This window comes from Panulirus ornatus, chromosome 56 (assembly GCF_036320965.1).
Source record: "Panulirus ornatus isolate Po-2019 chromosome 56, ASM3632096v1, whole genome shotgun sequence".
NCBI classification, from domain to species: domain Eukaryota; kingdom Metazoa; phylum Arthropoda; class Malacostraca; order Decapoda; family Palinuridae; genus Panulirus; species Panulirus ornatus.
In genome coordinates, this window is record NC_092279.1 from 5491481 (window position 1) to 5506764 (window position 15284).

Below are 15284 nucleotides of genomic sequence, written 5' to 3' on the forward strand. Positions count from 1 at the left end.
ACATGAGGGGGGAGGGGGATGGTATTCCATGTGTGGCGAGGTGGCGATGGGAATGAATAGGGGCAGACAGTGTGAATTGTGTGCATGGGTATATATGTATGTGTCTGTGTGTGTATATATATGTGTACCTTGAGATGTATGGGTATGTATATTTGCGTGTGTGGACGTGTATGTATATACATGTGTATGGGGGTGGGTTGGGCCATTTCTTTCGTCTGTTTCCTTGCGCTACCTCGCAAACGCGGGAGACAGCGACAAAGCAAAATAAATAAATAAATGTATACGTTGAAATGTATAGGTATGTATATGTGCATGTGCAGGCGTTTATGTATATACATGTGTATGTGGGTGGGTTAGGCCATTCTTTCGTCTGTTTCCTTGCACTACCTTGCTAACATGGGAGACAGTGACAAAGTATGATAAATAGATAAATAAATATTATTATTATCATTATTATTATTATTATTATTATTATAATTTTTTTTTTTTTTTTTTTTATACTTTGTCGCTGTCTCCCGCGTTTGCGAGGTAGCGCAAGGAAACAGACGAAAGAAATGGCCCAACCCCCCCCATACACATGTATATACATACGTCCACACACGCAAATATACATATCTACACAGCTTTCCATGGTTTACCCCAGACGCTTCACATGCCTTGATTCAATCCACTGACAGCACGTCAACCCCGGTATACCACATCGCTCCAATTCACTCTATTCCTTGCCCTCCTTTCACCCTCCTGCATGTTCAGGCCCCGATCACACAAAATCTTTTTCACTCCATCTTTCCACCTCCAATTTGGTCTCCCTCTTCTCCTTGCTCCCTCCACCTCCGACACATATATCCTCTTGGTCAATCTTTCCTCACTCATCCTCTCCATGTGCCCAAACCACTTCAAAACACCCTCTTCTGCTCTCTCAACCACGCTCTTTTTATTTCCACACATCTCTCTTACCCTTACGTTACTCACTCGATCAAACCACCTCACACCACACATTGTCCTCAAACATCTCATTTCCAGCACATCCATCCTCCTGCGCACAACTCTATCCATAGCCCACGCCTCACAACCATACAACATTGTTGAAACCACTATTCCTTCAAACATACCCATTTTTGCTTTCCGAGATAATGTTCTCGACTTCCACACATTCTTCAAGGCCCCCAGAATTTTCGCCCCCTCCCCCACCCTATGATCCACTTCCACTTCCATGGTTCCATCCGCTGCCAGATCCACTCCCAGATATCTAAAACACTTCACTTCCTCCAGTTTTTCTCCATTCAAACTCACCTCCCAATTGACTTGACCCTCAACCCTACTGTACCTAATAACCTTGCTCTTATTCACATTTACTCTTAACTTTCTTCTTCCGCACACTTTACCAAACTCAGTCACCAGCTTCTGCAGTTTCTCACATGAATCAGCTACCAGCGCTGTATCATCAGCGAACAACAACTGACTCACTTCCCAAGCTCTCTCATCCCCAACAGACTTCATACTTGCCCCTCTTTCCAAAACTCTTGCATTTACCTCCCTAACAACCCCATCCATAAACAAATTAATCAACCATGGAGACATCACACACCCCTGCCGCAAACCTACATTCACTGAGAACCAATCACTTTCATCTCTTCCTACACGTACACATGCCTTACATCCTCGATAAAAACTTTTCACTGCTTCTAACAACTTGCCTCCCACACCATATATTCTTAATACCTTCCACAATGCATCTCTATCAACTCTATCATATGCCTTCTCCAGATCCATAAATGCTACATACAAATCCATTTGCTTTTCTAAGTATTTCTCACATACATTCTTCAAAGCAAACACCTGATCGACACATCCTCTACCACTTCTGAAACCACACTGCTCTTCCCCAATCTGATGCTCTGTACATGCCTTCACCCTCTCAATCAATACCCTCCCATATAATTTACCAGGAATACTCAACAAACTTATACCTCTGTAATTTGAGCACTCACTCTTATCCCCTTTGCCTTTGTACAATGGCACTATGCACGCATTCCGCCAATCCTCAGGCACCTCACTATGAGTCATACATACATTAAATAACCTTACCAACCAGTCAACAATACAGTCACCCCCTTTTTTAATAAATTCCACTGCAATACCATCCAAACCTGCTGCCTTGCCGGCTTTCATCCTCCGCAAAGCTTTCACTACCTCTTCTCTGTTTACCAAATCATTTTCCCTAACCCTCTCACTTTGCACACCACCTCGACCAAAACACCCTATATCTGCCACTCTATCATCAAACACATTCAACAAACCTTCAAAATACTCACTCCATCTCCTTCCCACATCACCACTACTTGTTATCACCTCCCCATTTGCGCCCTTCACTGAAGTTCCCATTTGCTCCCTTGTCTTACGCACTTTATTTACCTCCTTCCAGAACATCTTTTTATTCTCCCTAAAATTTAATGATACTCTCTCACCCAACTCTCATTTGCCCTTTTTTTCACCTCTTGCACCTTTCTCTTGACCTCCTGTCTCTTTCTTTTATACATCTCCCACTCAATTGCATTTTTTCCCTGCAAAAATCGTCCAAATGCCTCTCTCTTCTCTTTCACTAATACTCTTACTTCTTCATCCCACCACTCACTACCCTTTCTAATCAACCCACCTCCCACTCTTCTCATGCCACAAGCATCTTTTGCGCAATCCATCACTGATTCCCTAAATACATCCCATTCCTCCCCCACTCCCCTTGCTTCCATTGTTCTCACATTTTTCCATTCTGTACTCAGTCTCTCCTGGTACTTCCTCACACAGGTCTCCTTCTCAAGCTCACTTACTCTCACCACCCTCTTCACCCCAACATTCACTCTTCTTTTCTGAAAACCCATACAAATCTTCACCTTAGCCTCTCAAGATAATGATCAGACATCCCTCCAGTTGCACCTCTCAGCACATTAACATCCAAAAGTCTCTCTTTCGCACGCCTGTCAATTAACACGTAATCCAATAACGCTCTCTGGCCATCTCTCCTACTTACATAAGTATACTTATGTATATCTCGCTTTTTAAACCAGGTATTCCCAATCATCAGTCCTTTTTCAGCACATAAATCTACAAGCTCTTCACCATTTCCATTTACAACACTGAACACCCCATGTATACCAATTATTCCCTCAACTGCCACATTACTCACCTTTGCATTCAAATCACCCATCACTATAACCCGGTCTCGTGCATCAAAACCACTAACACACTCATTCAGCTGCTCCCAAAACACTTGCCTCTCTTGATCTTTCTTCTCATGCCCAGGTGCATATGCACCAATAATCACCCACCTCTCTCCATCAACTTTCAGTTTTACCCATATCAATCGAGAATTTACTTTCTTACACTCTATCACTCTATCACGTTTCCTGTGTCAGCGAGGTAGTGCCAGGAAACAGAAAGAATAGCCCATCCACTCATGTGCACATATACATATACATAAACGCCCATACACGCACATATGCGTACATATACATATCAACATATACACATATATGTACATACACATACACAGACATATACATATATACACCTGTACTTATTCATACTTGCTGGCTTTTATCCATTCCCAGTACTACCCAGCCCCACAAGAATCAGCATCACTAACCCCTGCTTCAATGAGGTAGCGCAAGGAAAATAGACAAAAAAGCCACATTTGTTAACACTCAGTCTCTAGCTGTCTTGTGTTATGCAATAAACCACAGCTCCCTATCCACATCAAAGTCCCAGAGACCTTTCCATGGTTTACCCCAGACATTCTCTCATGTCTTGGTTCAGTCCATTAACAGCACATCGACCCTGGTATACCATATCGTTCCAGTTCACTCTATTCCTTGCATGCCTCTCACCATCCTGTATGTTCAGGCCCCATTTGCTCAGAATCTTTTTCACTCCATCCTTCCATCTCCAATTTGGTCTCCCGCTTCCTTTGTTCCCAACACCTCTGACACATATATTCTCTTTGTCAACCTTTCGTCACTCATGCTCTCCATATGTCCAAACCATTTCAACACACCCTCTTCTGCTCTCTCAGTCACACTTTTTAATTTCCACACATCTCTCTTACACTTTCATTACTTACTCGATCAGACCACCTCACACCACATAATGTCCTCAAACATTTCATTTCCAACATATCCACCTTCCTTCATACAACCCTGTGTATACCCATGCCTTGCAACCATATGATATTGTTTGAACTACTATTGTTTCAAACATACCCATGTTTGCTCTCCAAGATAACGTTCTCTTTCCACACATTCTTCATTGCTCACAGAGCCTTTATCCCCTCCCTGTGACTCACTTCTGCTTCCATGGTTCCATTTGCTGCTAAGTCCACTTCCAGATATCCAAAACATTTCACTTTCATCAGTTTATCTCCAGTCAAACTTACATCCCATTTAAGTTGTTCCTCATTTATCTCCATTCAAACTTACATCCCATTTAACTTGTTCCTCAACCCTGTTGAACCCAATAACCTTGCTTTATTCACATTTACTCTCAACTTTCTCCTTTTGCACACTTTTCCAAACTCAGTCACCAACTTCTGCAGTTTCTCACTTGAATCAGCCACCAGTGCAGTATCACTGGCAAACAGCAACTGACTCTTTTTCCAGTCCCTCTCATTCCAAGCAGACTTCATACTCACCCCTCCCTCCAAAACTCTTGCATTAACCTCCCTAATCACCCCATCCATAAACAAATTAAACAACTGTGGAGACATCACACATCCCTGTTGCAGACCGATCTTCACTGGGAACCAATCACTCTCCTCTCTTCCTACTCGTACACATGCCTTGCATCCTTAATAAAAACATTTCACTGCTTCTGGCAGCTTACCTCCCACACCATATACTCTTAAGACCTTCCATAAAGTATCTCTATCACCCTTATCATATGCCATCATTAGATCCATAAATGCCACATACAAATCCATCTGTTTTTCTAAATATTTCTCACACACATTCTTCAAAGCAATCATCTGATCCACACATCCTCTACCATTTTGAAACCACACTGCTCCTCCCTAATATGATGCTCTGTGCATGCCTTCACCCTCTCAATCAATACCCTCCTGTACATTTTGCCAGAAATACTCGACAAACTATGCCTCTGTAGTGTGAACACTCACCTTTATCCCCTTTGTCTTTGTACAGTGGCATTATACATGCATTCCACCAATCCTCAGGCACTTCATCATGATCTATACATACATTGAATATCCTTACCAACCAATCAACAGCACAGTTACCTCATTTCTTAATAGATTGAACTGCAATACCATCCAAGCCTGTTGCCTTGCTGGATTTCATCTTCCGCAAGGCTTTTGCCACGTCTCTTTTAAAGAAACCATTCTCCCTGGCCCTCTCACTTTGCACACCACCCTGACCAAAACACCCTACATTGTGTTTAAATCTTATCAACAAGAAAGAAGCAGTTATTAAGTCTGCAAGAATACACTGAGATATGTACCAAAAAAAAGGTCTCTAGTGCCTAGTTGTGGATAGTGAGCTCTGGTTTCATTGCATTACACATGACAACTGGAGAATGGATGTGAGCTGATGTGACCTTTTTTTCCTTGTTCCTAGCACTTTCTTGCTAACACAGGAAATGGTGATCAAGTCTAAAAAATCCAAAAAAGATATGAAAGAAAAGTATATGAGAGCCGTACAAGCAAGCTAAAAAATATTATTCCATATACTTCCAGGAGTAATAAGGAATATGCATAAAACAACTACAGTACCTTTTGAAATCGGTCTCAAGTGAATCCAGAATTGACGTTTGTGTAATGAGCATAGCAGAACAGAGAAACAGTGATATTAAAGAAGCTAGATGGGCAGTGAGTGCTGCACACTAGCTCTCCCCTTTTGGCAAAATCACATAAGTATTGATAGTCAATTTCTCTCTCTCTTATTCTCATAATTGTGACCTCATCTACTGTCAGAAGCCATTGAATTTACACCTACATGTACAGGTACACAACCCAAAATCTGGTGACCCAGAATTCAGAGTGTTTTAGAAACTGGAAGATCCAGGAGGCAAAAAATACGCCAATGAATTCTTAATGAATGTCAAACTGTCAACAACATTCTGTTCAGTTCCAGCAGCTAAGAATATGTTGAATTTATGTTAAAAGAAGGATAGGAATCCTTATCAAACTGCTTTTGAAAACATGCTGAGTTTGTAAATTGATTCTTCTTAGGCCATACAACATTGTACCTACACATTGATATGAAAATTTTAACTGTGTATCAGTTTTGATCTGTACAAAACTGGTAAAACACTGTGTGTACATCATTGATAAGATATATCAGTGTTGTTCTGTACTGTGTATCAGTGTTCTATCAGTGTCATATCAATGTTATACTGTATATCAAGTCATTGAATCAGACTGCAAATTCAGCATACATTATACATGACAGTTAAAGCAAAGATTTACCCTCCAGCCCATGCATTATAATTATAGGAAAAATGACAGTAATTCATTCAGTAAACAACAGCCTTTTTTTATGCATTTGATAATTTAATTTTATTATTAGTGAACTTGCCAAAACAAACAATCCAAAGACCAGAAATTGTGAAATCTAGCTTGATTCAGGTCCCAAGCATGCCAGCTTTGGAATAGCGTATTTATAACAAGAATGCAGGATGAAGCCTTTTCTAGTTTAAACCTTTTCTACTTTTTTTTACAGGTTGGTCTGTGTATTGGAGATCAGTTATTAGAAGTTTGTGGAATCAACCTAAGATCAGCTACAAAGCAGTCAGCCTCCATGGTGCTTTCCCAGTGTGGTACATCAGTTACCATGTTAGTTCAATACAATCCTGATAGTAAGTATTATCATCATTCAGAGGAAATGTTTTGTGACCTTACTGAGGAGGATGAATTGATAACTTCTTTGTTATTATGGAAGGTACACCTTTAATTTTGCCTTAATACTGTCATGATACCCTTCTCCATCCTTACTACAGGACTTCTTTTCTCTTTTTACTGCTTTTCTTTAATTTCTGTTACTGTTTATGTTACCCATGCTTGTTGCCTTCAGTGATTCTCTTGTCATTTCTTGTGCTTTAGTTGTGCTTTCTTCCTTTGGTGGGATGTGGTCCTCTCCCAGTCCTAATATCATTGTTGATCAAAATCTTTCAGTACCCCACTTGACAGTACTCTGCATGTTGATGTAGCCCATATGTAAGTAGCTTCCTTGATTTTAGATTCATCCATGTCTGTGATCCTTTCCAAATTTTATTTAACTCTCTTGAATTTTTTTCATTACATTCTCCACTTATCTTCATGGTATCTGTTCTGAGATTGGTTATGATTATTGCCATGATTTGCTTCATTTTATTTTTTTTTATTTGGCCCCAAAACCACAGTGGTGCAGTGTCCCACTACAGTATTTCTACATGGTTCCCTCTTTTTACTTTCTTTTCACTTTTGAGGATCTTTATCCCTTGATGCCCTCCTCTTTTTAATTTCTTTGTCCATTTGATTCATCTTCTGCTCTTTTAGTTTGTCTCTGTATCTCCTCATCCTTCTGAGGGATCCCCAGTTTTAACTTCTGAATTATTTTCAGCATCTCCATCTCTGTTTTCCCATGCACTGAAGTTTCATGATTTTCATTGTAATGGGGTAATGATTGTGTTGGTGTACTTTTTTCCAGTACAGATTCATGTGGATGTATATGTATATAGTTTGGTATAATATTTTGGTGTAATAATTTGGTGTAATAACTTAGATCCTCCTTTGTGTATTGGAGTCACATATGCATTTTTATAAAAATGTCATTAAGTTTTCTTTTCATCTAGACGTTGCCTTACCAGAAACTTCATTAGTTTTTGCTTTTGCTTTTTTAGTCTTCTTTGGAAATGTGTCAGGAACCATTTGGTCCCAGATTGAATTTTTTTAGGTTGCTCTGTTGGTATCATTTCCTGCTATCTTAGTATTTATGATTGCATTTTTATTTTGCTTGCTAAACTTTATCCTCTAATTACTCCCATCATTTTGAGTTAAGTACTGATTTGTATGGTTTGATTGACATTTTGCATATTTCCTTGGGGTAATTTTCAGATTTTGCCTCCATTGTTGAGGGTTTGATCTGTGATGTTCTATTTTTTGCTCTGTTTATGTAAGAGAATAGTAACTTTGGGTTCCTGTCCATGTTGTATTAAATATTCATCATCTGTTCTCATTTTTTTAGTGTGATATCATGTCCTTCTCAGGATTTCTTTTCTTATCAAGCTCTTGTCTTCACTCACTGCCAACTTTTCTTCTTTTTTTTTAGTTTACCATGCTCTGCTCTTTATGCGGTGTTTTCTGTCATGTACAATCTTCCATTTTGCAAAATTTTTCCTTTTTAATCTTATTACCATTTTGATTCATTTTTTTTTGTATAACATTATTGTTTTGCCATTGAATTGTCCTTGAAAATCTCATTCTATTTTGTATTCAGAATCCTGTAAGTGATAATTCTCCACTACATTTTGTCATGGTGAAAATATATGTTTTTCAACCCACTGTCATCCTAAGTGTCTGTTTCACATTCACAGTCACATTTATTTATTTCTACACTGTAGCATTTCTGTAATGCTATGGAGAGAGTTTTCAGTTTTTACAAGCATTGTATAAGGTTTGTTTTTATTTTTTTATATCTTTGGTGGAATGTGTGACTTTTGTTTCATATACTTCATTCCCTTTTGCATGCATACCCTTATCTTGAAATAATGTAAAGTGATCATCTGTTTTATTTCTATCAAATTTCAGGATGAGCATATCCATATTCTTTCATTATTGTAACATCTGGCATTTAGGGTTCTGTACAGGATTGCTCTCATACATATTTATGTGTGATTATACTTTTGTTCATCAGATTATTGCACATGCATTTGCACATCCTACCCACAATGGACTTGCCTATTATATATTACCTGAAGGCTCCATCTATTGATGTTTTATGGATTTTAATGAAATCCTGCCTTCTTCATCTGTGCACCTCATTGCTAGTGTGTACCCATCTGGTTGGATAAGGCTAAACTTTAATTTTTTGTTAGTTTAATTTCCACCACTCCTGCAACTTTTTATAATTTCTTTGAATTCTACTTCCTTCAGTTTGCCATCATGCCATGTGCATTTATATTTAGAACTCTCTCCTTAGCTAAGGCACATGCTACTTTTGGCCTCCTTGTGGTAGACATGAGAGTGTTGCACCTCCCTCTGACCTGTCGTTCATCAATCAGTTCTTTTGGTTTTTTACTGTTTGCCAGTTTTTCTCATTCTCTTCCCTTGGTCTGCCACTTCTGACAAGCACTTGCTTTGATCTCCTCATTTCTGACAAGTTTGTCTACCCATTTAAGCACCTCAGAACTACATATCTCCATATGAAGTATTAACCTAAGTGGCTTTCCTGTGATGACGTGTCTGTATTTCTCAATTCTCTTGACTTTTTTTTATATCTCCACTTGCAGCCATTATGCCCCTTCCACTCTGTTTGGATGATGTGCATATGTTCATGTTTACTCTATCCTATGCTAGGTCCTCTTTTGTATTAACCTTAAGGGTGGGATAAATAGCATGGATGCCTGTAATCCAACTGCCTTCTCCAAGATTCATATGATTCATAACACTGGTAATTGTTACACTACAGAAGCTCATGAAAGTTTTTGTCATTTTTACTCATTTGGATTGTAAGTTTTGGCACCATGATTATAAAAAATATCCCAAATTATGCTCTGTTGTACTGAAGTGCAAAATAGTGAGACTGCCACATTTATGACATGAATGTGGATTTAAGAACTTGAATGGACTTGAATGAGGATAACTGTTGTAGATATTTTAGTGAGAAGTAAGTGAAGTGAAATATGTGTGTGTAGTTGGTTTTCATTAAAGTGAATGGAAATACTCAGAGGAAAACCAAAGTTAAGGTGAAAGGATGAAATAAGGAAGTGCAAGTGTTGGATATTTTTAAATACCGAAATGTGTTGAGACTGTGTTGAATGATGAGAAGTTTCTTATGAAGTGCACCCTGTCTTATACCTGGAGAGAGTTTGTGTGATATATAGATTTACATGTAGCATTAAGTTCAGTTCTCTGAATTGTTAGATATTTTAAGGATGTAGTAGTTTATGTAGAATACTGTTCCTGAAAGTAAATGTTAGACACATACAGCTATTCAAATAATGTCAAAACATAATTTTCTCCTTTTGGAACAGACTCCTTTCATTGGAATTCACTTTGTCAAATGGCACATATTTTGCTTATGTAAGTGGAAGTGTCAGAAACTTTCCACTGTGTCTTAGGCCCTCAGATATGCTACTTTTTCTCCAAGGTTATTCATTATTTTTGCTGTAAAGCTTTATAATAGTTTGATCAGAAACATGTACTGTAAGTTGGTATAGACTGAAATGCAGCAAAGGAAAAATTTGTAGCAAGCTTTCTTCTTTGTCTGATTTTTTCTTTTTCCTTTTTTCAACAGAATATCACGAAGCTGAGGGTTGGGAAGGAAGTAGCAGTGGAAGCAGTGTTGAGGGCTCCCGTTCTGGTACCCCAACTCCACGTAATTCACCAAAGTCAACTTCACATGAAGCTCCTCATGCTGTTGGTGATGATGATCTGCCCCCTTCAACTACATCCACCTTAAGGGGACCACTAGACCTTCGTGAAACTTTGGAGCATTCCCTTGATCATTCCTTACCACCTTCGGCACGATCCACACTTACTCGTCCAGAAATTGCACATGTCATGAATACCCTCAAGAGACAAGAAACTTTTTCCAGGTACATCTTGTGCGTATTTTGAATTTTAAGCTTATTAGAGTAGCTTTGTTAGGGGGTTAATTTAAAGATATTTTTTTCAGACAATCTCACCATTTTCTGTGTAAGCAAATTAGTGTCAGAATGGGTGGTATAGTTGTAACAGATATCAAGCACAGTAGTGCTAATGCTAGGAAGCACAGGCAATCTAGTTCATGTAGCCAAGCATTCAACTTATACTTGATGAATAATACTGTGTATTATGGGCCTTCGATGGAAAAATGTGGAAGAGGGTGGATGTGATGGAAATGTAATGTTTAAGGACAATACATCATGTGAGGAGGGTTGATCAAATATGAAATGATAGAGTAGGAGAGATGTATGGAAGTGAGATAGTATATTCCATAGACACTTCAATTTACAGAGATGTGATGTGTCAAAATGATTAACATAAAACTTTCCATATATTTTTAGAATTCATTAATTATGGAGACTCTATTACCATGGCCACCCCCATAAGGGAGTTCCAGTTGGATCAGGCATCAGAGATATAGATAGATATATAGTGATATATCTAGTGATTTTTTTTTTTTTTTTTTTTGTCGCTGTCTCCCGTGTTTGCGAGGTAGCGCAAGGAAACAGACGAAAAGAAATGGCCCAACCCACCCCCATACACATGTATATACATACATCCACACACGCAAATATACATACCTACACAGCTTTCCATGGTTTACCCTAGACGCTTCACATGCCCTGATTCAATCCACTGACAGCACGTAAACCCCAGTATACCACATCGATCCAATTCACTCTATTCCTTGCCCTCCTTTCACCCTCCTGCGTGTTCAGGCCCCGATCACACAAAATCTTTTTCACTCCATCTTTCCACCTCCAATTTGGTCTCCCACTTCTCCTCGTTCCCTCCACCTCCGACACATATATCCTCTTGGTCAATCTTTCCTCACTCATTCTCTCCATGTGCCCAAACCATTTCAAAACACCCTCTTCTGCTCTCTCAACCACGCTCTTTTTATTTCCACACATCTCTCTTACCCTTACGTTACTTACTCGATCAAACCACCTCACACCACACATTGTCCTCAAACATCTCATTTCCAGCACATCCATCCTCCTGCGCACAACTCTATCCATAGCCCACGCCTCGCAACCATACAACATTGTTGGAACCACTATTCCTTCAAACATACCCATTTTTGCTTTCCGAGATAATGTTCTCAACTTCCACACATTCTTCAAGGCTCCCAGGATTTTCGCCCCCTCCCCCACCCTATGATCCACTTCCACTTCCATGGTTCCATCCGCTGCCAGATCCACTCCCAGATATCTAAAACACTTTACTTCCTCCAGTTTTTCTCCATTCAAACTTACCTCCCAATTGACTTGACCCTCAACCCTACTGTACCTAATTACCTTGCTCTTATTCACATTTACTCTTAACTTTCTTCTTTCACACACTTTACCAAACTCAGTCACCAGCTTCTCCAGTTTCTCACATGAATCAGCCACCAGCGCTGTATCATCAGCGAACAACAACTGACTCACTTCCCAAGCTCTCTCATCCCCAACAGACTTGATATTTGCCCCTCTTTCCAAAACTCTTGCATTCACCTCCCTAACAACCCCATCCATAAACAAATTAAACAACCATGGAGACATCACACAACCCTGCCGCAAACCTACATTCACTGATAACCAATCACTTTCCTCTCTTCCTACACGTACACATGCCTTACATCCTCGATAAAAGCTTTTCACTGCTTCTAACAACTTGCCTCCCACACCATATATTCTTAATACCTTCCGCAGAGCATCTCTATCAACTCTATCATATGCCTTCTCCAGATCCACAAATGCTACATACAAATCCATTTGCTTTTCTAAGTATTTCTCACATACATTCTTCAAAGCAAACACCTGATCCACACATCCTCTACCACTTCTGAAACCACACTGCTCTTCCCCAATCTGATGCTCTGTACATGCCTTCACCCTCTCAGTCAATACCCTCCCATATAATTTACCAGGATTACTCAACAAACTTATACCTCTGTAATTTGAGCACTCACTCTTATCCCCTTTGCCTTTGTACAATGGCACTATGCACGCATTCCGCCAATCCTCAGGCACCTCACCATGAGTCATACATACATTAAATAACCTTACCAACCAGTCAATAATACAGTCACCCCTTTTTTAATAAATTCCACTGCAATACCATCCAAACCTGCTGTCTTGCCGGCTTTCATCTTCCGCAAAGCTTTTACTACCTCTTCTCTGTTTACCAAATCATTTTCCCTAACCCTCTCACTTTGCACACCACCTCGACCAAAACACCCTATATCTGCCACTCTATCATCAAACACATTCAACAAACCTTCAAAATACTCACTCCATCTCCTTCTCACATCACCACTACTTGTTATCACCTCCCCATTTGTGCCCTTCACTGAAGTTCCCATTTGCTCCCTTGTCTTACGCACTTTATTTACCTCCTTCCAGAACATCTTTTTATTCTTCCTAAAATTTAATGATACTCTCTCACCCCAACTCTCATTTGCCCTCTTTTTCACCTCTTGCACCTTTCTCTTGACCTCCTGTCTCTTTCTTTTATACATCTCCCACTCAATTGCATTTTTTCCCTGCAAAAATCGTCCAAATGCCTCTCTCTTCTCTTTCACTAATAATCTTACTTCTTCATCCCACCACACACTACCTTTTCTAATCAACCCACCTCCCACTCTTCTCATGCCACAAGCATCTGTTGCGCAATCCATCACTGATTCCCTAAATACATCCCAGTGATATCTAGTGATATATCTATATATAGTGATATATAATATAATATTTATAATATATATTTATTAATTTTTATTATACTTTGTCGCTGTCTCCCGCGTTTGCGAGGTAGCGCAAGGAAACAGACGAAAGAAATGGCCCAACCCCCCCCATACACATGTATATACATACGTCCACACACGCAAATATACATAACTACACAGCTTTCCATGGTTTACCCCAGACGCTTCACATGCCTTGATTCAATCCACTGACAGCACGTCAACCCCGGTATACCACATCGCTCCAATTCACTCTATTCCTTGCCCTCCTTTCACCCTCCTGCATGTTCAGGCCCCGATCACACAAAATCTTTTTCACTCCATCTTTCCTCCTCCAATTTGGTCTCCCTCTTCTCCTCGTTCCCTCCACCTCCGACACATTTATCCTCTTGGTCAATCTTTCCTCACTCATTCTGTCCATGTGCCCAAACCACTTCAAAACACCCTCTTCTGCTCTCTCAACCACGCTCTTTTTATTTCCACACATCTCTCTTACCCTTACGTTACTCACTCGATCAAACCACCTCACACCACACATTGTCCTCAAACATCTCATTTCCAGCACATCCATCCTCCTGCGCACAACTCTATCCACAGCCCACGCCTTGCAACCATACAACATTGTTGGAACCACTATTCCTTCAAACATACCCATTTTTGCTTTCCGAGATAATGTTCTCTACTTCCACACATTCTTCAAGGCCCCCAGAATTTTCGCCCCCTCCCCCACCCTATGATCCACTTCCGCTTCCATGATTCCATCCGCTGCCAGATCCACTCCCAGATATCTAAAACACTTCACTTCCTCCAGTTTTTCTCCATTCAAACTCACCTCCCAATTGACTTGACCCTCAACACTACTGTACCTAATAACCTTGCTCTTATTCACATTTACTCTTAACTTTCTTCTTCCACACACTTTACCAAACTCATATATATATATATATATATATGATATATATAATATATATAATAATGATAAATATATCTTCATGTTTAGTTATATGTGTTTGGTGTGAGATGAATGTTTTAAGATAGGTTATGTGGTGTAGATTATGTGGTGTCAGGCGGTTTGATCGAGTAAGTAATGTAAGGGTAAGAGAGATGTGTGGTAATAAAAAGAGTGTGGTTGAGAGAGCAGAAGAGGGTGTTTTGAAATGGTTTGGTCACATGGAGAGAATGAGTGAGGAAAGATTGACCAAGAGGATATATGTGTCAGAGGTGGAGGGAATGAGGAGAAATGGGAGACCATATTGGAGGTGGAAAGATGGAGTGATAAAGGTTTTGAGTGATCGGGGCCTGAACATGCAGGAGGGTGAAAGGCGTGCAAGGAATAGAGTGCATTGGAACGATGTGGTATACCGGGGTTGACGTTCTGTCAATGGATTGAACCAGGGCATGTAAAGCGTCTGGGGTGAACCATGGAAAGTTCTGTGGGGCCTGGATGTGGAAAGGGAGCTGTGGTTTCGGTGCATTATTACATGATAGCTAGAGACTGAGTGTAAACGAATGGGGCCTTTGTTGTCTTTTCCTAGCGCTACCTCGCACACATGAGGGGGGAGGGGGTTGTTATTCCATGTGTGGTGAGGTGGCGATGGGAATAGATAAAGGCAGACAGTATGAATTATGTACATGTGTATATAT

At 39.9% G+C, this 15284-nt stretch overlaps 1 protein-coding gene across 3 annotated transcripts in view; it reads left to right on the forward strand.

Moving 5' to 3' along the window:
- Positions 1-15284, forward strand: part of Dlg5 (Discs large 5) — a 591115-nt gene that overhangs the window by 543616 nt on the left and 32215 nt on the right. For all 3 annotated transcript variants that reach the window (XM_071693695.1, XM_071693696.1, XM_071693697.1), the window contains 2 exons: positions 6729-6864; positions 10503-10803. In XM_071693695.1, coding sequence (XP_071549796.1) covers positions 6729-6864; positions 10503-10803 — 437 coding nt within the window. The remainder of the gene's footprint in view (positions 1-6728; positions 6865-10502; positions 10804-15284) is intronic.